Here is a 24,843-nt window from a genome sequence, read left to right on the forward strand (position 1 = left end):
ATATTAAATTAAGATACTGGCAACTGGAATGAGTATAATTAATAAAATGTTTATCATGAGATCAACATAAAATTATTAGCGTTCGAATCTGGAACTAAGAACCTTGGACTCGAAACCCTAATTCGATCAATTGATGGTTCATTGAAAATTAACCACAAAGTGAAGGATGGACCGACTACATGGGATCATGGATCAACCATGTAGATCCTATATGCTCGAGTGAGAAAATACCAAGGTCTCTTGAAGAGTTGGTGAAAGGATGATCAAATGCTGGTTTAATCATTTATTATTAAAATAATGCTCGTCTGAGCCTTAGGTGATAAAACCTAATTAATTATGAAGAGATGAGGGACCTACCAAGGGGTCATAAAACCATCCCTGGTTGGTCACGAGATCGTATGATGATCATTCCATGAAATTCCAAGTTGTTTGGAAGAGTTTTGGACCCAAATACGTGCAATTGCGCAAATTAGGTCAAATTGTGAAAATGCGCGGGACTGGCTTCTTACAAGCCAAAGAGCCAACCTTGGTCGGTCAAGGTAACATGCTCACGTCGCCAGAGTGTCCATGTCTCAGTCCTGAGAATTTTGATATTTTCTGATGTGCGTTTGAGCAACATTTTGAGAAAATATGACAAAATCAGGGTTTTTGCTGAAACTGAGGAAACTTCATGAGATGAAGAAAAAATAATAATAAAATGAAGGAATCATGAAGTGTGGGACCGGCTATGTCCAAGGCGGCTGGCCATCCAATGAGCCCGGTCCCATAGCATTTTTCCTAACTTTATTATATTTTTCATGATTTTATGAAATTTCTCAGAAGCATCCGACGGTCGCTCCTTGCTGAGCATCAAAATCTGATGTCTCTGCCAAGCACCACAGCGCTGAAATTCCAAGCCTTCAGATTAGATGGTAGCTGAATCCAACGGTTGCTCCCTTGCTGTTCATCAAAGTTTGATATCCCCGCCTTACACTACAGTACCTAACTCCATCTGGTGCCGTTAACTTCGTTGCACCTCAGAATCCGACGGTCGCTTCACACATCCTTCCATCTATCCGTTCGATTCCACTCAGATCCAATGATCCAACATCTCAGCTCGCCAAACATCAAAGTTTGATGAACCCGCTCAACACCCTAAGCATCAAACCCATCGACCCAAAACAAACACCCACCTTCTTCTTCCCCAAAATTCATTTCCCCCAAATTTCTTCTCTTCCCCCGACCATGGCAGACCCTGCCATGTCTGCTCCGCCGTCTCCATCTCCACCACGACCACAAGGACGCCACCACCATCACCTACCTCTTCCCTAGTCGTGTCTGTCTTGTTCTTAGCATTAATTTTTGATGCTACCAAGAAGACAAACATAGCTAGGGTTTCACAGTGGAGAGAAGAAGGAAATTGGAGCAGCGTTCGAGTAAAGGATTAGCAGAGGAGGAGAAGTACAAGCATGGGTCGAGGCTATTTGCATCAGAGAGTGAGTTTAATTTCCAATTTAAAAATTAGGGTTTCCAATTTAGGGTTTCTGAAAATTTGGATATTTTGTAAGCTATAAAAGGGAAGTGATGTGAGATGTAAAAACGGTTCTTGGACTAGCCAAGTTTCCCCCTAATTGGGTTAGGTTTGATTTTAATTTCACTTTCAATTTTAACCATTTGCATATTTTTCTCCTTGTTCACTGTTAGTGTTAATGCCTGGATTAGCCAGTGTATCCAGAACCAAGTTCTGTTAATGATAATTTTTCTGCTGTTCATGTTGTGTTCCTGTTGTGTTTATGTCAGTGCAATACCTTGTTGTGTTATGTGTATGATGTTTGTTCCTGTGATGTTGTGCATCTATCTATTCTATCATGTTCCTGCCTATCATGCTCTAAGTCAATTGCTAAGATTAGATGAAATCATATAAACCATAAGGAAGTTTCCTAATCAACACATGTCAAACATCCTGCTTTCACAGTGCATATCATGTATGCATTGTAGTTAGAATTCCCTTGTGTTATCATGTACAGCTCATGCTTAAAATGCTATTATGAACCCTCTGACTAGTTGTGCTCTAAACAGACAATTAGTACTTAGGTAATTACCTTAGCTGTGATTAGAATGTTCCTTAGGCTGGTAGTGGATTCAAAATCTTAGTGATCATCCTCTTGTTCTCACTGTTTTCATATTCACTTCACTTATTTTCTTTCTTCCATTTACTGTTATCTTCATATCTCTGCCCTTGGCCTTAGGCCTTGGTTCAGTCTTGTTGTGTTTTACTTTTGTTCAATGATCTGTTGATGTTTGTCATTCCTTTACTTTGTTCCATTGTTTTTGGCCTTGTATTGCTTTTGTTGCTGTTTTCTTGCCATTTCTGGTACATCCTGCTGTTGCTGCTGCACTGCTGTGCATCTCTTCTTCTGCTGCCCTGCAGCACTGCTGCTGCTTCTCCTGTGCAGAGCTGCTGTTGTTTCCACTTTGCTGTGCAGCTCTTGCTTCTCCTGAGCTGCTCTTCTGTTGTGCAGTTGCTACTACTGCTACCACTTCCATTGCAGCTGTTGTTGCTGTTGCCCCCCTTGCAGTTGCCCTTCTGTTGCTGCTGCAGCTGCCTCCCTGCAGCTCCACTGCTGCTTCCTCCCTAAAGGCTTAGCCACAGTTCACTAAGGCCCATTCCATAGTTAAGACCAAAGGCCTAGTTCAAATAGCCAAGCCCAATTCAGTCAACCTGTGGGCTTAACCAAAGCCCAGTTGTTTCAAGCCAAAGCCCAAACTCATTAAGCCCAATCCATTCAAAGGGCATTCAAACCCAATAGTACATTAAGCCCAACACTTCCAAAGGGCTTCTAAGCCCAAAGCAAAACTAGGAACCCAATTTAGCTAAAACACTTCCGAAACACACCCGATCTCTGTGGATCGACCCGTACTTGCACGAGCTACAACTGACGACCGTGCACTTGCGGTATTACTGTAGGCCCGTTTTCATCGCATCATTTTTATACACTCTTCCGGGTCCAACAAGTTTTTGGCGCCGCTGCCGGGGATCGAACCCGGGTCACCCGCGTGACAGGCGGGAATACTTACCACTATACTTACCACTATACTAAAAAAAAATCAAGTATTTATCAATTCCATCATCTCTTGTTCCAAAAATAAAAAGAGAATAGTCAATGTAAATAAGAGTCATGTAAATAGTCATCTTTTGTTGTTTCTTTTGTAATAAGCAAGGAGGGTGTATGCCATTGATGTACAACGCGAGTAATTGTGAAATACCTCCAACTCATTCACAATTCTCGTAAAGTCCGGACAGCTAGCTAGATTTCGACCTCAGTTCTTAGCCTGAGAAACTATCTCTTGGTGATTAGTAGTCATAACTTCAGATCTTTCTTTACACATGTGTAGATACACTTTACACTCTTATCACATGTCCTTATTTGTTATCAGTGCTAGGATTGTGCCTTGATAGCTAGATTGACATCTCCATTTTGCTGTGAGCTTAACTGTTTTGCACATGTCACATTTGATGGAATCTGAGCTCATATTTTGTCCTTAGGTTTTGTAGGCACACCTCTGGTAAACCTTCACGAGACTTCAACTCGTCCACTAGGGACACTTAGTGGTTTAAAAGGCTTAGTGCATACGCTAAATGCATTCGAGAGACCAGCGACAGTGGTATAGTTAGGATTTCCTTAGTCTTGTTTTTACTTGAGGACAAGTAAAATTCAGGTTTGGGGGTATTTGATGAGTGCCAAATATTGTATATATTTATCCCTTTTTGTTGGCATTTAACTCATCTTTTGCGCATTAATTCTACATTTTATCCCATATTCTGTATTTTCATTGTTTTCAAGAATAAATATTTTTATTAATTAATTTTGCATTTTTAGGTAATAAATAAAGTTCGGATGAGTCGCGGAGCGAAAAGAGCAGAAAAGTAGTGAAAAGCCGGGAGAAATTACGCAAGGAAGCCGCGAAGAATGGTGCGCACAACCTCATTTTCTACACACAAAAGCGCCTCCGTTCTCAGCCATCAGATCAGTTCTCAGGAGCATCCGACGGTCGCTCCTTCATAGATCATCAAAATCGGAAGTCTCTGCCAAGCACCACAGCGCTGAAATTCCAAGCCTTCAGATTAGATGGTAGTTGAATCCAACGGTCGATCCTATGCCTGTGCATCAACTCCCGATGATTCCTCCTTACACTACAGTACCTAACTCCATCTGGTGCCGTTAACTTCGTTGCACCTCAGAATCCGACGGTCGCTTCACACATCCTTCCATCTATCCGTTCGATTCCACTCAGATCCAATGATCCAACATCTCAGCTCGCCAAACATCAAAGTTTGATGAACCCGCTCAACACCCTAAGCATCAAACCCATCGACCCAAAACAAACACCCACCTTCTTCTTCCCCAAAACTCATTTCCCCCAAATTTCTTCTCTTCCCCCGACCATGGCAGACCCTGCCATGTCTGCTCCGCCGTCTCCATCTCCACCACGACCACAAGGACGCCACCACCATCACCTACCTCTTCCCTAGTCGTGTCTGTCTTGTTCTTAGCATTAATTTTTGATGCTACCAAGAAGACAAACATAGCTAGGGTTTCACAGTGGAGAGAAGAAGGAAATTGGAGCAGCGTTCGAGTAAAGGATTAGCAGAGGAGGAGAAGTACAAGCATGGGTCGAGGCTATTTGCATCAGAGAGTGAGTTTAATTTCCAATTTAAAAATTAGGGTTTCCAATTTAGGGTTTCTGAAAATTTGGATATTTTGTAAGCTATAAAAGGGAAGTGATGTGAGATGTAAAAACTGTTCTTGGACTAGCCAAGTTTCCCCCTAATTGGGTTAGGTTTGATTTTAATTTCACTTTCAATTTTAACCATTTGCATATTTTTCTCCTTGTTCACTGTTAGTGTTAATGCCTGGATTAGCCAGTGTATCCAGAACCAAGTTCTGTTAATGATAATTTTTCTGCTGTTCATGTTGTGTTCCTGTTGTGTTTATGTCAGTGCAATACCTTGTTGTGTTATGTGTATGATGTTTGTTCCTGTGATGTTTTGCATCTATCTATTCTATCATGTTCCTGCCTATCATGCTCTAAGTCAATTGCTAAGATTAGATGAAATCATATAAACCATAAGGAAGTTTCCTAATCAACACATGTCAAACATCCTGCTTTCACAGTGCATATCATGTATGCATTGTAGTTAGAATTCCCTTGTGTTATCATGTACAGCTCATGCTTAAAATGCTATTATGAACCCTCTGACTAGTTGTGCTCTAAACAGACAATTAGTACTTAGGTAATTACCTTAGCTGTGATTAGAATGTTCCTTAGGCTGGTAGTGGATTCAAAATCTTAGTGATCATCCTCTTGTTCTCACTGTTTTCATATTCACTTCACTTATTTTCTTTCTTCCATTTACTGTTATCTTCATATCTCTGCCCTTGGCCTTAGGCCTTGGTTCAGTCTTGTTGTGTTTTACTTTTGTTCAATGATCTGTTGATGTTTGTCATTCCTTTACTTTGTTCCATTGTTTTTGGCCTTGTATTGCTTTTGTTGCTGTTTTCTTGCCATTTCTGGTACATCCTGCTGTTGCTGCTGCACTGCTGTGCATCTCTTCTTCTGCTGCCCTGCAGCACTGCTGCTGCTTCTCCTATGCAGAGCTGCTGTTGTTTCCACTTTGCTGTGCAGCTCTTGCTTCTCCTGAGCTGCTCTTCTGTTGTGCAGTTGCTACTACTGCTACCACTTCCATTGCAGCTGTTGTTGCTGTTGCCCCCCTTGCAGTTGCCCTTCTGTTGCTGCTGCAGCTGCCTCCCTGCAGCTCCACTGCTGCCTCCTCCCTAAAGGCTTAGCCACAGTTCACTAAGGCCCATTCCATAGTTAAGACCAAAGGCCTAGTTCAAATAGCCAAGCCCAATTCAGTCAACCTGTGGGCTTAACCAAAGCCCAGTTGTTTCAAGCCAAAGCCCAAACTCATTAAGCCCAATCCATTCAAAGGGCATTCAAACCCAATAGTACATTAAGCCCAACACTTCCAAAGGGCTTCTAAGCCCAAAGCAAAACTAGGAACCCAATTTAGCTAAAACACTTCCGAAACACACCCGATCTCTGTGGATCGACCCGTACTTGCACGAGCTACAACTGACGACCGTGCACTTGCGGTATTACTGTAGGCCCGCGTTTCCATTGCATCATTTTTATACACTCTTCCGGACCTGCCACTGGGCGGCCGGTGGGCTAAGTCCCCCAGCGTCTTTATTAATATTTTATTATTTATTATTTTCTTTCCTATTTTGCATAGGTTTATCGTCCCGTCGTATTTTGAGATGCTCGTTCGTGTGTTCAGGTGCTCGTTAGTGCATTATTGTTGAGTACACTTGCATCCTTTTGGTCGGGGCTTACTCGAAGGTAGCTCAGATGCACGTTCGTTGAACATTTATCACTAACCCGCGGAATTCTGCTGGGAAGAACCACAAATTGAAGTGACGAAATATTACGAAGAATCGTAGAATATTGCTGAATATTCAGTTAACGATTAGAGATAATTAATTGATAGCTCTATGCTAGCAGGCATGCTGTCTAGGAGCATTAATTATCTGAGAATTGAGAAATATGAGCTTGTTTAAACGTCATATCTCCTTTATATAGTCAGGGAAAACCTTTTTGCATCTTGAAGACGTTATTTCTCTATACTAGCAGGCAAGTTGTCCAGGAGTCGTCCAATCTTTCGATTCTATATAGAAGTAATCACCGAAATTTCTCAGTATTCATGAGATGTGTCGTTGTCTCAGCTGAGAGACTACACATCTACATATACTCTGAGAGACAGCATTCTCAATCAGAGATTTTTTGGCATGAGCTTTCATGCTTTCGACGAGAGACATGAGTCTCAAATACTCATCTGATTGCTGGATCAGGAGTACTACAATTATGGTTTTACGATTTTAGCCTCTGTCGAAAATCCACCATCTACAGTTATGTAATCTAAACTCTCATTCCAACCATTGAAACATTCTTAGAAGACGTTATATAGTTGTTACACCATTTCTCGTCAAAGCATTTTTCAAAGTGATTGAAACATATCATGACTTTCGTCACTAGGTAAAGATAAACATGGTCGAAGCGAAACGCTTACCAACATATATTTCGAGATATAGATAGGTGAGGTATACTCGGCTCAAAATACCAAATGTTTATAATTTAAGTCTATATATAACATACGACTTTTTGTCTCAAGAAGTAGGAGATAGAGTAGATAGAATTTTGAGTGACAAATAAGTTCAAGTCTTCACATACCTTTTTGTCGAGAAGTTCCACCGGTTCCTTGAGCAGTTCTTCTTCTTGTATGATGAATCGCCATGAAGTCCTTGATCTCAACTAAACTTTCTATCCTAGTCCGAGACTTAGCTATAGTAGACTAGAAATCAAGAATTGTAGTTTTGATCACTAACATTGACAAACATGTTTGAGATAGCAACACATGCTAGTTCGACCGAGCAATGCTCTAATAGTTCTGGTTCATAAGTCTACTGGGGACGTTTTACGCTCTACAGAACCTACGTGACCAACAGTATCTCTTCGAGTATATGCGCTAGGAGACACGGCATCACGATTAGTAGTGTCTCGTGGAGACGTATACTAGAAATTGTGGCTATGAGTGCCTTGAGGACCAAGAGATTAATCTCTCCCGTGAGAGTTGAATTTTGTCTACGGTCTTGAAATGATACTTTTGTTCCTTATCCAAATTTCACCATCTACAACTTCAAATCAAGGGTGTTGGATAGTGAATATAATCAGATGACTTCAAGGTTGAGAAAGTGATTCACTTGTTTCGTGGTTTCTTTCTTTTATAGTTAGTGTTCATTAGTTGGCATAAGAGAGCATAAAAGAAGAAGTTTAGATTACGTACTTGAGTTTCATTCAGCACTGAACATTGAAAAAGTTTTTCTTTTTTTCAACTATAAATGTTCGTGATTTTGATTCTTGGATTGACGAAGAATGAGAGAAAATGATTGGTAACCGCTGACTTAGGTTTGTTCCAAGATGTAAGGAATCTCAAAAATTAGAATAATGGAAATGATTCAGATAAAGGTGTTAATGGAGAAATTACTGAGCCGTAACCTAGTCGTCACTAAGTTATCAACCAATTCTTAGTCAGGTCAGTGAGTTGGCTGCAGTAACCCGACTCACAACTCCTTCATCTTGCTCGTTTTTTTTTTAATATATATCAGTAATCAACTGTGTTTTTGCTGTAATTAAATTTCGAGGCTGAATTCAATGAATCCAGGACTTGTAATTGTTTCAGTTCTAATAAGTTTAAGTATTTTTGTGCCTGATTTAACATCCTAACTTGATTTGATGTGTTCTGATGAGAAAGGTAGGGGAAGACTGCCGAGGGAAAAAAAGAGTAAGGGAAGAATGAAGAGTGATGCGACAAGGGATAAATTTGTAATATTGTTAGAAGACGAAGGTTTGTTTCTATCTCCATAGAAGAATGAAATCATACACCCATCGTTTTCTTAAGAGATGAGAATATGAGATAGTTCAGTACTCTGTTTTTCCAATAAAAATTGATTTCCCTAGTATAAAAAGAAATTCGAATCGAATGGACCAGGTTAATAATTGAAACCGAGACTATTACGTTCCCTTTGTATTGAATAAAGTATATTTCATTTTGATTAACTCCTTCAAACGAACATTTAAATTTGATGATTTCTTCTTATTTCTATTTTGAATGAAAACGACGTTGAAATTGATCGATTCTGATCGGTTTAATGAATTATTTGATGAACTTCGAATTGGTAATGTGTTTCTTTGATGGTAATTGGGTGAAATTTCTAATCAATTTGATTGACTATCCCAAATTCAAACTTAATTTCATGAAATCGTGAGAAAAAAAAACCAATTTTATTTCCGTGGGACATTTTCTGTGTGTGCCAAACATAAAATTTCTTATCGTATAGAAAGCCTCCCCACATGTCGGCAAATTACATGAACGGTTGATAGTCATCGGTTTTCCATTAGTTTATCAGTTCAGTTTGACATCAAGTCAAAACCGAAACCACTAACCTCAGTTTTTAATTTTTTAAAACCAAAATCAAATCACTAGTAAATAGTTCGGTTCGGTTTCTGCTAATCAGTTTGGTTCGGTTCGGTTCGGGTTCATAGGTTTCCCATTTCTAGATCCCTAAAATTTAGAAGACTGTTTGGTTACTTTTGCTACACGTTTAGTTGGGCGAAAACAAACAAGCCCTTAATGGTTCTTCTCCTAAGTTCCCAGGTCCTAACTCCTCTCGGTTGCAAAAAGCCGTAGAAGATTACACTCTGAAAAAGCGCGAAGAAAAAGATGGCGATGCAAGCTGGCGTTTCAACTTCTAAAGCCCTAATTCTCGTCGGGGCAGGTCAGTTTCCCTATTAAATATCAGCATCTTTATTTGTTAATCTAAAATTGTGATCTTGAATTTTGATTCTGGATTGAAAGTTTGGGGGTAATTCATTAAATTCCAATTCATTTTATATCTGTATAGCATACCAAAACTTAGAGAATTATCAGAACAATTAGGAATTCAAATATCATAAGTTATTAGGTTGTCATTCTAAATGGAGGTTTTGCTGATTGCCCATTTAAAATTTTGCAGAACCTAATTTGGACAAAACAAAATCCCGAGGTGTTTTGGTTCTTATTGTTTTTTTAAGTTAAGTGAATTATGTTTCAGGGTTATTTGGTGACTATAACAAACATGGACGTTTTGATTAACTAAGTATCAATTGAACTGGTTATATAAGTTTATATATTCTCTATTTCTCTTCGATGATTGGGACTGTGATGAAGAAATCAGGTTGCCGAACATTTGTACTTAAATTCTTCATTTTCAACTTACTCAATCGATCATCACATATTTGCTAAACGATCTAGTGCTATTGGTACTTTCTCTAGTACAGAATTTAATCATTGGTGTAGCATCTTTGTAAAACCAATGGGTTACTCAGTTGTCTTCTGTTGTCTTGTCTGTATCAATGCATATTTCATTAATTTTAAGCATTTGTATCCTCCCAGTTTTATCTGAACAGTGTTTTTTATTTAAAAAAAATTTCACTCCTATCTTAAAAGATCTTCTATTACCTTTTTATTTTAGAGCGAAACCAATTCAAGAATAAACAGTTATTCGTGTTGAGATTCGGGTGTAGCTGATATCGTCTCCTTAAGATCCTCTTGTTGACGAGGATATCTGAAGGGTTCTGTTGTAGACTTGTAGTTGTGGTTATTACTAATTTCCTGTTCCTAGTGATGTGAAGTGCATACTTTTGACATCTAATGCTTATGTTCTCTATCTTTTATTATGCAGGTTTGACAGGCTCAGTTATTTTAAGGAGTGGTCGGTTGTCTGATGTGATTGCACAGCTTCAGGTACTTAAATATTTGCTGTGCCGTGTAGTTTGTGAGATTATTTGTCAGTACAGTTCTATTCTGTCATGACCAGGAACAACATGAAATTACTCATCTCAGCAAAAAACTTAGCAACTTTGCCCGACCCATAATTATTTTACAAGAAGCGTTTGGTACATAAAGTAATATACATATGTACATATAAAATATAATCTTTAGCTCTAGCTTGTTGAATTTTGGCCTTCTTCATGTGGTCAAAGATTCGTTGCTTTACCTTTTGGGCTTAAGGCTGATAGCGTAGCTATGACTTATAAGTTGTTGACTTATGAGTTTGATGGGAACGGGAATGCCTGTTACATATACAGTTACTTTAGATTCATGTTTAAGGTAATAAGGAGCACGCTTTTGCCTTTCTCAGGAGGTAGTGAAGAATGTGAATGAAGTTGAATTCGTACCTGGAAGATATGACGCTGTTCTTCTTGCATCCCAGGCATGTAATTATGTTGGTCATAAATTTTTTTCACCTTTGTTATTTATCTTCATGCATTGGGTTTGTTAATAAGATTTTGATTCGTTTTCTTATCTCCTAGGTTCGGAAATTGGCAGAAGAGATCAGGGAGTTGACATTATCCAGGCCTGTTTCCATTTTTAATGGAAATTCGGATTCCAGCGGTACGTACAATGATACATAGGTAAATGCACTTATTTGTTTGGTTTAAAGGGAGACCCTTGGAAATCTCATGTTCAGACAGTTTCTGGGGTATTCATACTGGATTGTGTCTAATGTAAAGTTGCTCCCATCCTGTATAGGAACGGGAATTTAAAATATGCCAGCTCTATGCACTATAGGTACTATAGTAACTGACGGAAATAAATTTGATGTGTTTCTCTTGTTGGCACAGGGGGTATTGCATCTTACTTGGTACCAGCTGCTGCAATTGGTGCAATGGGATATTGTTATATGTGGTGGAAGGCAAGGTTCTATATAAGTCATTTTATTTAATTGAGTATTGTTTGTAAAGTCTGAATTTTAGGAATTTTTTTTCTATGTTATTCAAACTGTTCTTTTCACTGTTCACGCAGGGGTTGTCATTTTCTGATGTTATGTATGTCACAAAGCAAAATATGGCTAGTGCAGTTTCAAGTGTGTCAAAACAGTTAGAGCAAGTATCTGGAGCATTGGCTGTGCGTTAGTAGTTAAAAAATCAAATTATGATAATCTTTTCGTGCTCATTTTATTGCGTTCAACAGAATCCTTCTTCAGATACTTTTTTTGCGGATGTAGTTGGTCGGCAACATCAATCATGCTTCTACTTTTCGATTGATGAACTCGTTTTTTTGATTAACTTTTTGCAGGCAACAAAGAGGCATCTATCTCAGAAGCTTGAGATATTGGATGGGAAGGTAGAGGAGCAGAAGGAAATGTCCAAACTTATCATGAATGAGGTAGGTTTCATGATACCTGATCTTGAACTGGTAATATGATCTCATTAGTGTTGCATAACTAATAGACCGAAAAGTAGGGACACTTCATCTAAACGGTCAACGTGTCTTGTTCCCCATTCCCCATGTCCATTTTCTCGTCTTTGGAGTATTTTATTTTACGAATGGGTTTGTCTGTGTTTCTTAGATAGTGACTGTTTCCCACCTCGCATCCGTTGATTATGAAGGTAGTTTACGAATATAGAACCCTAGAAAATAAAATGTGTACCATCACTGTGAGAAAGATTTTGCAACTGAACTAGTACGTAGAGTCACATAATTTCCTTCGATTTGGGGGTCAAAATGCATATTAACATGTTTCCTTCCGTTGATATGTCCACTTCATATATGTTAAATTATCATGTCTATTCATCTGCTATCTATTTGTATGCAGGTCACTGAAGTTACATCTAGTCTTTCTCAAATTGGATGTGATCTCGATACAATCTTCAAGATGGTTGCTGGAATGGTAACTTAGTCAACTATTGTTGAGGATGCATAAATTTTGGACTAAGATTACTTACTGCGAATTTTCATGAATTATGATGTAGTTTTTCCTCTTTACAGGAAGGGAAGCTGGAACTTCTTGAAAACAAACAGGTTAGGTTTCAGTTATCTTTCTCGATTACGCGCCGTTACACGTTACACTAAGTTAACTTTTTATAAAATTGGTTTGTGTGTGTTTCTTCTATGCTGCGCAGGATGTCACCAACTCAGGTCTCTGGTATCTATGCCAAATGGCTGATAGCAGTAAAAATGGTCTCACTCCTGCTGGGATTCAGGTCAGAATTTGATGTAGTCTCACTTGATGGCAGGCTCCTTTTTGAGTTGTCAAGACTAATTTCCTACTATTTGATCTCCTTCGTATAGATTCCTATTTCTTTTCATTTCTTCTTTATTTTAATGTGGCAGAATATTAGGGGAAATCTCTTACCAAATCGATCCGTGATGTCCATTGAGGACAAATCACCTAAGGTACTATTATTTCTCTTCCCAATATATATATCTTCATAATTTGTGGTCCATTGATGAAAATTCTTGGTATGTTGTTTGTTCAGGGACTTCAGTTCTTTAGTGAAATCGATGACGTGCTGCAAGCAGATAACTCCAAGATCAACTCAATTACACAGAACGACTCCAAAGACATGCCCATTAGAGCGGATACAGTTTCAAAAACAAGAATACACAGGACGTATCCAATGGGTATCTCTTTGTCAAGGGGAATGCTCGACCTATGAGTACATCATCACTCTGGCTGTTTTGTTGGGCTTTCATATATCCCCTTTATACTTGTTCAGTAGACTATATTTCATAGACATGGCCATCACCACCAAGTTGTGACTGGTTGATGGATTTGAATATCGAGTTGTTATGTCCTTGATTACCTTCCCCATGATTGATTATATTGTTTGGAGAACCCCCTAATGCTGCGGCCATTTAAGGTGCAGTTGGCCTGGTTCTAGATGTATTTCTTTTGTGAATGTCAATTGGTATTTCACCATTAAAATAGTGATACTAATTGTTCAATATTTTGATATAATAAAGATGATACTTGTCAAGTAGATCTCAATTCTAGATTTTGTCCTCCCTGCTATCCGATTATTATACAAGTTATAAGCAGAACCATACTACCAATTGCCGGATTAAATCTTGAACCCTCAAAATCGAAGTTTTAAGTTCGGCCGGAGATGTCTTATGGCAAGCTGATGGCCCATTAGCTCAGTTGGTTAGAGCGTCGTGCTAATAACGCGAAGGTCGCAGGTTCGAGACCTGCATGGGCCAAATCTATTTTTTTTAATGAGCCCCACAACCTCCGTACACCTTTTTGGTATGTCTTGCGTTTCAACAGAGTGAGGTCAAGATCTGCTTACCCTTTAATCAGTCTTTGAGTGCCAGCTAACTTTGCATCAATCCATGTTTTTCCATAGCTTTCTTGAGCCTAGAACAAGCTTATTGCAATTATCATTCTAATCTTGGATAAATTAACACAAATGATTGTTATCGTTGAATGCATTCTAGGTTCAAGAAAGCTGTGGAAAATTATGACCTGATCCATGCATTTATTTGCTGTAGTTCCTAAACATACAAGCAAGAGAAGGAGCGATGGAAAAACCTCAAACATAGTAGTATAAGCTAAATAGTTTGTATTGGATACACTACAGATATTGGTGCCGCTGAAACACCAAAGCCTACCTACTATTATTTCTCTGAATAATGAACTCCACCAGAGATGTGGTTTATATAGAGGAGATGTAGTGACGGTAATAAAGATACACACAAATCCCTAGAAGTGAATTAGAAGAAACAGAGGTCAATCACACTGAGGTACGTCCTGAGTATGAAATGGCCGCCCACTCTCTCTTTTGGGTCTTCTATTCTATGATTATCTCTACAGATATTCTCGGCCTATTTTGATCTTACATCTCAATGGGAGACATGTAAATCTCTTTTATGAGGGTCTTGCGGCGTGATTTCTTCATGTCTAATGACAATCGTACGTTGGTTGAATCCTGAGACTAGCACTGTATAGTAGTTGAATTCCATGTCGATATATTATATATAGCATTGAATGTTCAACATCGTCTTCTGTAGGAGGGTAATGCTACACATGAGCCGACCACACGTGAGGACTCCCAGCTAAAAAATCTGTAGTTCCTGCCGAACATGGTCATGAATGTTTGGATTTAGTGTATGCTGCCAACAAAGGTCAGAAAAACATTTTTATCAAAATACTAAGCCTATATAATACAAAAAAAATTCAATATTAACACTAACCCATGCGATTATCTTCCATATTCCTGATTCAACACTACAAGGGTTGTATCAGTATTTTACTTTAGGAAAATTTGCTAGTTGGTCCTAGGCCCATATAGTTATTTATAATAGGGTCCAATCGGATTTTTTTTTATTTAAAGATCCAAAATTAATTAAAACATGGAAATGACCATAATACCCCTTCCTACCAAACGTGTGTGTCTACACGCTCATTTATATCGGGTACATATTTGTTACACTGCTTACAAATTCGAGTACATATCTGCTACACTGCTTACAAATCTGAGTACGTATCTACCGCACTGCTTACAAATAGGATACGTATCCGCTACACTACTTACAAATTCGAGTATGTATCTGCTGCACTGCTTACATGAAAAGTACATGTTTGTTAAAATCAATGATAAATAAATTAGAAAACGTTTTACATCACATATACTGTAGGATCATACCAATTAATCTCTAGTATTTCTATTAAATCATAGAAAAATAAAGGAAAACCTATATATGCACAGTAAACATAGAAAAAGTTGTACAAAATTAGCACATATTTCAGTGTTTCGCATACGTACTCATGGATCAAACAAATAAAAAAGTGGCAAAAGTCTGAAAAAAACAGAACCGGAAGAAGTTTCTATCAGTACGCCATATACGTACTGCATATTCATGAACTAAAAAATCAATTGCATGTAAAGAAGAAGTGATGAATATAACCTAATCAAAGCACATATTTTAGTACTACACACGTACTCATGGATCGAACCCAAAACCAGTGGCAAAACTCTGAATAAAACATAATCGAAAGAAGTTTCTATCAGTACGCCATATAGGTACTGCAAATTCGTGAACTAAAAAACAAACTGCATGTCAAGAAGAAGTAATGAATCCATGCATATAACCGAAACAAAGCACATATTTCAGTATTACACATACGTACTCATGGATCGAATCCAAAAACAGTGGCAAAACACTGAATATAACCGAATCAAAGCAAATATTTCAGTACTACACATACATACTCATAGATCGAACCAAAATAAGTGGCAAAACTCTGAATATAACCGAATCAGAAGAATTTTGTATCAGTACTTCGTATACGTACTGTCAATTCGTACACAAAAATAAACTGTAACAAACCTAAAAACATAAAAGCGTCATGAAAATCGATTTGATCTTCATAATACTATCGAAAAAAAAATCAAAAGAAGAAAAACGAACAAAATAATTGAAGAAGATGATTAGAAAACATACCTGGAAACACAAACAAATCTTCTCGTCGTAAATCATAAAGATGCATCTTCTTCTTCTTCTTCTCAAAAATAAACCAGGTTTCTGTCAGTACGGGATATACATACTGTTGCTTCATATATGGTGGCAAAAGGAATATGTCCCAAAACTATGTTTTAACCTAAACCTGCAAGTATACAGGATCTAAAGTAGTGAGTGAGCAAATAAGGGGAAGTCCACAGGGACAAGGAGGGAGCTGGTGTTGTTTTCTAAATCTTTCTAGTGACTAAAAGCACTAGGGCATTTGAATCCACCCAATAATCCTAAGCTAAGGCAATACCTATTCAAATTATGTTCTTGTTCCTTTCCAGATAAAACTACAATGAAAGATCTATCAGTTAGTCTCCCTAACTCACCCCTAGTATAAGCTGTCTTCTTACAGCACAACCTATCACAGGCTCATTTGGTTCAATTAGCTAACTGTCATTCCTTTATCAATTAAGCACATTTCTTCCTTCAGAGAGGTCTCAAATGGATGACTTATCAACCAACTTCACTAACTCACCCCTAGTATCAACTGTCTTCTTACAGTACAATTGATCACAGGATAATTTGATCCATTAGCTAACTATCATTCCTAAAGCAATGAAGCACAATAAGAACAACAACATGAACATGAATTATCTTAACATATGATTATGGGTTTCATCAAAACCCTAGTTATTAAATTATAACATGATGAACACAATACTGAAAATAAACTACTACAACTTGGTGCACCGGCTACTCCGGGCATAACTCTAACACATACCCACAACATCTATTTATACTCAATTACACTTTACAAGCAAAACCCCCAAAACAGTAAATTAGGGTTTCTAAAAATTGAAATTCAGTTTACCTAATCCTTGATAATGGCTTATGTACGTCGACCCATTCTTCTTCTGACTCTCCTGCTCCTCTCCATGCCTTCCAATTGCATATCTAACTCGACCTAATTCATTGATTTTCTCATCTAGGGTTTCAGAGAAAAAAGAGGGGAAATCGATGAATTAGGTGGGTAGAGTGGTAGGGAAATGATAGGAAAGGAGATGGGTTGTTGTAGAGTGGTGATGGTGGCTATGGCAGGTGGAGAAGGTGGCTGTGGCAGTGGCAGGGCGTGGTGGTGATGGAGTTGCAGACGGAGGTGAGGGGAAAGAGAAGAAGAAGTCGATGGGAAATTTGGGTAAAGTGTGTTTGGTTCGGGTATAGGGAATTTGGTGTTTGGGTGTTGATCGGGTACAACGAGTTTGATGATTTGAGAAGCTCAGCCGTTGGATGTGGAATTGATAGATCAATCTGACGGCGAGATAGAAGGGAGCTTGTAGCGACCGTTGGATGAATAATACATCAAAATTAACGGCGCAAATTAGAGTTAGGTGTTGTAGTGTGAAGCAGGATCTTCAGATTTTGATGAGCGACGATGAGGCGACCATAGGATGCTGAGATGATCCAATCTGACGGCTACAGGAGAAGTGGGCTATGGATATTGGAAATGGGTTTGGGTGAGGGTTTTGGGCCTTGGGAATGCCAAGCCCATATCTTCTTTAAGGACAATTCTTCCTCTTCAAGCCCAGTTCTAGCCTTTTGGTCTTGCGCACAACATTCTTCGCGGCTTCCTTGTGTAATTCCTCCCGACTTTTCACTACTTTTCTGCTCTTTTCGCTCTGCAATTCATCCAAGCTTTATTTGGTACCTAAAAATACAAAATTAATTAATAAAAATATTTATTCTTGAAAACAATGAAAATACAGAATATGGGATAAAATGTAGAACTAATGCACAAAAGATGAGTTAAATGCCAAGAAAAATATATAGAAATATGCACTTTTTAGCACTCATCAATATACAAAAACGAACTGAAACACATCTAAAACCAACAAAATAGAAGTGGTATAACCAAATTTAGTAATGAAATGAACAAAAAATGTGATTATTCATCTGGATCTAATATATAATCAACAAATCAAACATGGAGACATAATCAAACACAACAATGATTAGATCGCCAAAACCCTAAAATAAACATTGCAATAGAAAAATCTTCATCTGATTTGGTAGAAACGAGAAAGAACGAAGAAAAATCTCCGTCTGAATCTGCAGCGCCGGTGAGAGGAAAGAGAAGAAGAAGAAAATGGATCTGAAATGATAATAATATTTCTCGTGCTTATAACTTGTTAAATAGAGAAGGTTATTTGTGATATTTTCAAATTACGTATACCTGATCTCGCACGTGTATTGGACCTGGAATAAAAAAAAATGGGTCCATTTTTCTGTTTGCTTTTAATTATGGACCTCCAGTTATTGGGCTCTTAATGGGTGAACCTGCTACTAGCTAAGACCACTATAATAGTACCTATTGGGAATTTCTACTTTTTTGATCGGGTTTTCTTACTGTTGCTAATAGTGAAGTAGAGAAGACGAAGACAAAGAGGAAAAAGAGAAAAAAAGAAGGGAAGACTATTTTTCAAGAGGGTGTTTAGATACCGATTGTAGAATAGTGCTTCAACAAAAATATTTTGCTTCATAAAACTTCTTGTTTTTTGACTTTTAGAAATCGAAAAGCTATTTCTTAGTGTGCATGTAAGCATTCTATAAGAAGTAAAAAATAATTTGATCAAAAGAAGAAAAAAAACTGTAAAGTTTATATACTCATTCTCTTTTTTCTTCTCGTTCTTGAATAGTCTGTAGCCCCAACTTTGCTAGACACCGCGTAACATTTTTTGACTTCTTATAACTTCTCACCTTTTAACTTCTTTTGCTTCATAAAACTATTTGGTTTTTAACTTTTAGAAGTCGAAAAACTATTTCTTAAAGTGCATATAAGCATCCCGTAAGAAATCAGAAATAACTTATACACGATTGATCTGATCAAAAGAAGAAAAAAAAACGGGAAAGTCTCTTTTTTTTTTAAGCGTGAAATTTATTAGATTAGACTGAAATTACACGGGGTACGTAATACCATAGAATCTGCTATTACAGTGGAACTGATAGATTAAAACAGTAAAGTTGATATACTCACTCTTTTTTCTTCTCTTTGTTGAATGATCTGTATCCCCAACTTTGCTAGACACCACATAACATTTTTTGATGCGAGGCACCCACATAATCTTGGGGATTACAGAAACGGTTCCAAGGATCAAGTATGACCCTATGTTAGACCAGGATATTCCCAGAAGATACGTACGTATTATGACATTTTTAGTTGGAAGTCTTAAAAGAGAAAATAACAAGACTGGTGAGTCATGATACACTGCCAAAATGAGAAAGTACGGTATTCATGCTACATGGCCGACGTAGGTTATATGGTTGTGTATGTTTGAATGAAACGATAAGATCGTATTAAATAATACACATCCATAGCTTCAACTGCATTGTCACTGTGGCGGGTCTTAGCTATTAATGGCTTACTTACCTTCTTATGGCTATTACTGTGGTAAAGTTTTACCCTTCGTTTTCTTTCCTCTATAAATTGAGCCTAAAATCACATTAGTTTCCTCGTTCTTCCAAATATCTTTTGGGTACTGTACTTCTTCTTGAGATACATTAGTGCATTCCTAAAAGTATTTCTGTTTAAAATGGTTACGAATAGTAGGATTTTCATTATATTTGCACTTCTGCTTGCTGTTGTTCTTTTCATCTCTTCTGAGGTGGCTGCTAAGGACTTATCCAAGAAAACAGGTACGTTATATTGTTCAAACAATCTTTGTAATCTTTTCCTTTGGTTGTGCGTTATATTAGTTGTCGATAATCACTTACTTGTCTGTCTCGGTGTTGCTGATAGAAGAGACATTAAATGAAAATGGAGCAGAAGATGCAAAGTACCACGGTGGACGAGGCGGTGGTGACCACGGTGGACGTGGAGGATATGACCACGGTGGACGTGGAGGTGGCGGAGGAGGATATGACCATGGTGGACGAGGTGGCCGTGGTGGTGGGCATAACTGTCGTCATGGTTGCTGTGATCGTGGTGGATACTATAAGGGTGGCTGCAATAACTGTTGCTACTCCGCTGCCCAAGCCAGAGCTTTTGAAGCTTCTGTTGCCGCTGAAGTTAACGGACCTCAAAACTAAGTAGTCTAGACGGTAGAGTTAACATGAATGTGTATGTACTGTGTATAACTCTACCGAATTAGTAGCACTAGTCCACTATAGCTAGCAAATATATATGTATCAGCAGGTGCTCGTAGAGACACAAATACATATTTGTATGTCCACCGGTAAAAGTGTTTACTTATCCTGGTGAATAAATAAATGACGAACATTACTTATGAGAATGCATGATTCTTATTGCGTGTGAACGTATAGCTAGATATATTATCAATCGTGCACATGATCATTCACAGTTGTCTATAAAACTGTAATATGACAACTTGAATTCAGATGAAATGGATACAAAACTTGAGAAACAAAAACAGTTTCAAATTACTTTCAAAGGCCAGGTAGAACAGGCCTGCACAAATTACAAGCTTAAATCATGCTTGTAAAGTAACAAAAGAATTTCCGTACATAACACATTTATTTACCAATCGTCTCTCTAATCTTTGAGGTCCTTAATCTAGAGTTTGGTAACGAAATACGGAGCCTCTGATCCTTCGTATAGAAGATCAAGCTTACAGAGAGAAGATCTCAAGTTTACAGAGAGATAAGAACCATAGCGATACAGCAGTCTAGTTATAAAAATGGTACTTGATCCTTGATTGAATCTAACCTGCATATCAATTACATAAGATAACTCTAAACATTCTTGGCACTAAGTACGCATGACCTGGAAATGGCTTGCCATCTCCCCTGATACAGTCATGTACTTGAGGACATCTTTTTGTGTTAGTTATATAAGTTGATCTAACTGTTGTTTGGGTCAAGAGGTTTGGGCTTTGCTTTACCTTCTTTGTTTTTGGGCTTGAACTTTGAATTCTTGTTTATTTGCTTGGTGAGTTGGTGTTCTTAATTCTTTAGAACGATTTTTTGGGGACCATTCTTTTTTTTTTTTTGAGGGGACCATGGTCTTATTAGGCCACCTACCCTACAATGTTAAGGGATATCCTATAATCAGATGAGATTACTAATTTGGTCCTTATCCTAATTAAATTTAACTCTAATCTAATAACTACCCTTGATTAAAATTAACCCTAATTTAATGTAAAACAAAAACAAAAGTATCTAAATCTAGCCGCACAAAAAAAAATCAGTTCTCCTCTACTTCTCTTCTTCCCCATTTCAACATCATCTTCATCGATTAATCGTCGATTCATAAAATTTTCATCGTCGATTAATCAATCGACTATAAGAATGGTTCTTCGAAAGAAAACCAACAGACTCCCAAGAACAGGTCCCCTATTAGGGCATCTAGCAAATAAACCAAGTGATTTTGAGATTCATAAAGAAGTGGAACAACCAAGTGAATCCACAATCCAGTATAACAGACGCAGTAAGAAGCCTGATTCTGCCATGGGATCGATTCGAAGGTATTTTCCAACAAACCCATTAATTTTAATTTGATTTTGATTCGTTTAATTGAATAGAAATCATCAAAATAGGGTTCAAATGGAAGTTACAGTGCACTGTTCGGTTAGGACGAATTTCTAAAGAACCCTAGTTTGTTAACCGAACTTCCTGAAAGGAAGAACACGAAAAACAGTTCAGTTCTATAGGATTCAAAACTAGGTCACCGAACTGCCAGTTCGGTTAGTTCGCAAAGAAGCCTAAAACTTTTTTCTCACCGAACTTAACCAGTTTTACAACAAATTGTTTTTCCACATGCAACCGAACTGTCCAATTTTGCCCGTTATTTTGAGTTTTTGTATAACCGAACTGAGCTATCTAGTTCGGTTGGTTCGCATAAAATTCTAAAACTATTCAGTAACCGATCTTTACAAAAAAAAAAAAAAAAATTCAATGTAACCGGACTATGCTATTTTGCCCAATATGTTGAGTTTCAATTTAACCGAACTTGTCCAACTTTGTTGAGTTGCATACATGAGGAGTTCGGTTTATTCGAAAAAAACCTTGACAAACCGAACTCTTCACTAATAGTGACCAATGTTGAGTTCGGTTTGTTCGCAAAAAATCTTGACAAACCGAACTCTTCAGTAGTTGCATACATGTGGAGTTTGGTTTGTTCGCAAAAAAACTTGACAAACCGAACTCTTCACTAATAGTGACCAATGTTGAGTTCGGTTTGTTCGCAAAAAAATTTGACAAACCGAACTCTTCGCTAAGTACCCTTATTTGCATCTGATTTAGTGAATCATTTATCGGTTAAGCTGATATCTTTTGTTTTCTTGATTTGTGGCAGAGGCAAAAAATCCAACCAACCTTCACTGGAAGATCTGAGAACTCCCATGCCTCGAGGCAAAGTACATTGTGATGCCGGTAAGCGTGGAACCAAAAATGCTAAGCATGGAGGTGGGTCATTACCGGGTGTTGTCATCCAAGATGGTGTCAATAGAGATAATGTTGACAACGTAATCCAACAAGTTAATGAAGAGATCGTGGAAGAGATGGGCAGTCAAGAACATAATTAAGGTGGAGAAGATGAACCAGCTCAAGGAGGAGGAAATGAGGGTGGCGATGAAGAGGGTGAAAAAGATGAGGAAGATGGAGACAAGGCTGGAGATAAGGATGATGATGAATTAGAGAAGGACTCGGATGAAGAGGAAGAAGAAGAGGAACAAGTAGAAATAGTGTTAAAGAAACCTAGAAAGACGCCTAAAAAGCCTTGTGCTAGATATTCATACATTCCTGATGACAATTTGTGTTTTCCGCCAAAGAATCCAACATATGGTACTCCAAGAGATGGCGGGGAGGTATTGATGGGCTACAAAAACTCATGGACTGCCAAGATCTTTGCGACAAAGGTATGGTTCAATCTTAACCATCAAGATTTAGATTTCTCGGTCATTTTATTATATTTTGACATATATTGTTCTTTTCTATATATATTAGTATATAAGATATGATGTTATTTTTGTAGGACCATAAAATGTTGTCCGCGTTTTAAAACGTCAAAAGAACAAGATATGAAATATTGAGAATGAGTGTGATGAGGTCCAGTTGGCGGTATATGATTGTGTACTTTGGAATGCGATACAACACGCGCACCAAAAATTTGATGTTGTCACTGTTACTGCATTTGCCGAGAGGGATTATCCAGAGACGGATACCTTTCATCTACCGTTTGGCGAGATGGAAATAACTCCGGATGATTGTTTTAGAATCACAGGCCTACCAATTACGGGAACAAGTGTTCGAGAAGGCTTGTAAAACCTTAAAAACTTAATGCAAGCATGTGAAACATTATAGTGTAGTCCCTTGAAAAACCTAATGTCCTCCATTTTCTTGATGTTACCACCTTTGTCTACAATCTTATTGTACTTCATGATGCGGATTTTTTTGGAACTTCTCTTTAATTCTCTCAATATCGCGTTTGAAGTAACTCTCCATTGCGTTAAACACAACCACAAAATTATCCACACATCCAAAAAGATTTTTCTTCAACCGGTGGTGAGCCGATTCTACCAAACTTGTGGCTTGATTCCCAAAGTGTTTATGGTGGTTGGTAAAAGCATAAACGAAGCGCTCATTGTTTGGTTCCAACCATTGCTCCACCACATACATTATTATATCCTCCGGATATTCGGGGATAGACCAATGTTCTCTAAATTCGACAAGATTTAGATAATACCCTTCTTTGGTGAGAGACCAAGACAATGCCTCCCATGCCCCGGAGAAGGAAACCCATTTCGCATGATTTATGGTGTATTATTTATCGAATGCCTCTTTTGCATCCGCTTGTTCATCTTCCGGTAGCTTACTAATCTCTTAAAATCCTATCCTCTTAGGTGGACAAAGTTGAGGCTTGCACCTATTCATCACATTGCACCATATATAAAATGTACAAAGCATATTATGTGCCAATGGGAAGACTTTCTCTATTACATTCATCAATGCTACCTCATTGTCGGTCACGATAACCCCGGGGATATCATCATCTCGATAGATCGCCTTCACTTGTTGTAGCGCCCAAGTGTAACTTGGTTCTTGCTCGTCCTTTAGAAAACAAAAGGCAACGTTAAACGGTGATTTCGTCGACGTACGACCAACAATGTTCAACAATGGCATCTCGTATTTGTTTGTCTTGTAAGTGCAATCCATTATAAGAACTTCATGGAATGATTGATCCAATTGAACACTCTTCGGATGAGCAATGAAGAGATGACTTATTTCTTCTCCCGGACCTACCTTCTTTTGAACCGCATAGCCTTTATCTTGAGCCAAAAAAAAAATTGTTGCATTACTTGTCTATCCTTCCATTCATTCCTTTTAATTGTCTCAATTGCATTGTAAATGGTTTGCAAACCTGATACGTTATCCGGGTTATCTTCCTTTAATAAGCGAAGCATAATGGAAGGTGGAATATTCATTTTCCTATACTTAGCAATTTTTTCCATTTCTTGAGGAGCGAGCCTTGCGGACATTGCATGTCCTTCAAGATCTTCCGGACGACGGTGGTTATGACGACCTACCACCTTATCCATACCTAGAAACCATTTCTTCGTTAATTTACTCTTGCTAAATACTAGCTTGAACGGACATTTAATTTTCTTTGAGCATGTTGTGTTCTTCCTCGTCGTCTTTCCTTTATACTCATAACCCTTCCTCTTGTGACTAACATCGGGATCTCCACTTCTCTCACAAACCATTTCAAAACGAGTTTGGCTTACTTTTCCATTCAAAACTAGGACGCAATTGTCTCTCTTAGCATGTTCTCTAGCCCAATTCTTCGCATCAATAGGTAAGTCAAATACCAACTCATTAGCATAGTGATGAGATGTATCTTCGAAAAACATATTAATCGGAGAAGGTTGATCATCCATTGGTATAGGTTGGCTTTCCATCTACAAGAAATGTAAAACATCAATTGGAATTACATTAGAGTTCGGTTAATTGTAAAT

The 24,843-nt window shown here is 38.0% G+C and overlaps 2 protein-coding genes and 1 non-coding gene across 4 annotated transcripts; all 3 read left to right on the top strand.

Annotated features, from left to right (window-relative positions):
• The first annotated feature begins 9,223 nt into the window (after positions 1–9,223).
• Positions 9,224–13,404, top strand: LOC113288078. Its single transcript, XM_026537018.1, has 12 exons — positions 9,224–9,377; positions 10,323–10,384; positions 10,782–10,853; positions 10,954–11,035; positions 11,266–11,336; positions 11,447–11,548; positions 11,720–11,809; positions 12,240–12,314; positions 12,413–12,445; positions 12,547–12,627; positions 12,758–12,820; positions 12,904–13,404. Exons 1-12 carry the CDS (start codon positions 9,323–9,325, stop codon positions 13,081–13,083), a joined length of 966 nt encoding a protein of 321 aa, XP_026392803.1. The 5' UTR covers positions 9,224–9,322; the 3' UTR covers positions 13,084–13,404.
• A 149-nt stretch (positions 13,405–13,553) lies between these two features.
• On the top strand, positions 13,554–13,627 carry TRNAI-AAU. Its single transcript has one exon. It is a non-coding gene; the product is annotated as a tRNA-Ile (tRNA).
• Positions 13,628–19,394: 5,767 nt separating this feature from the next.
• On the top strand, positions 19,395–20,163 carry LOC113285783 (cold and drought-regulated protein CORA-like). 2 transcript variants are annotated; one of them, XM_026534548.1, is made up of 2 exons: positions 19,395–19,567; positions 19,671–20,163. In XM_026534548.1, exons 1-2 carry the CDS (start codon positions 19,465–19,467, stop codon positions 19,958–19,960), a joined length of 393 nt encoding a protein of 130 aa, XP_026390333.1. In that variant the 5' UTR covers positions 19,395–19,464; the 3' UTR covers positions 19,961–20,163. The 2 variants fall into 2 exon arrangements, with proteins under 2 accessions (XP_026390333.1, XP_026390335.1); XM_026534550.1 differs by having other exon boundaries at positions 19,674–20,163.
• The last annotated feature ends 4,680 nt before the right edge of the window (positions 20,164–24,843 follow it).

This window comes from Papaver somniferum, chromosome 6 (assembly GCF_003573695.1).
Source record: "Papaver somniferum cultivar HN1 chromosome 6, ASM357369v1, whole genome shotgun sequence".
Classification (NCBI taxonomy): Eukaryota; Viridiplantae; Streptophyta; class Magnoliopsida; order Ranunculales; family Papaveraceae; genus Papaver; species Papaver somniferum.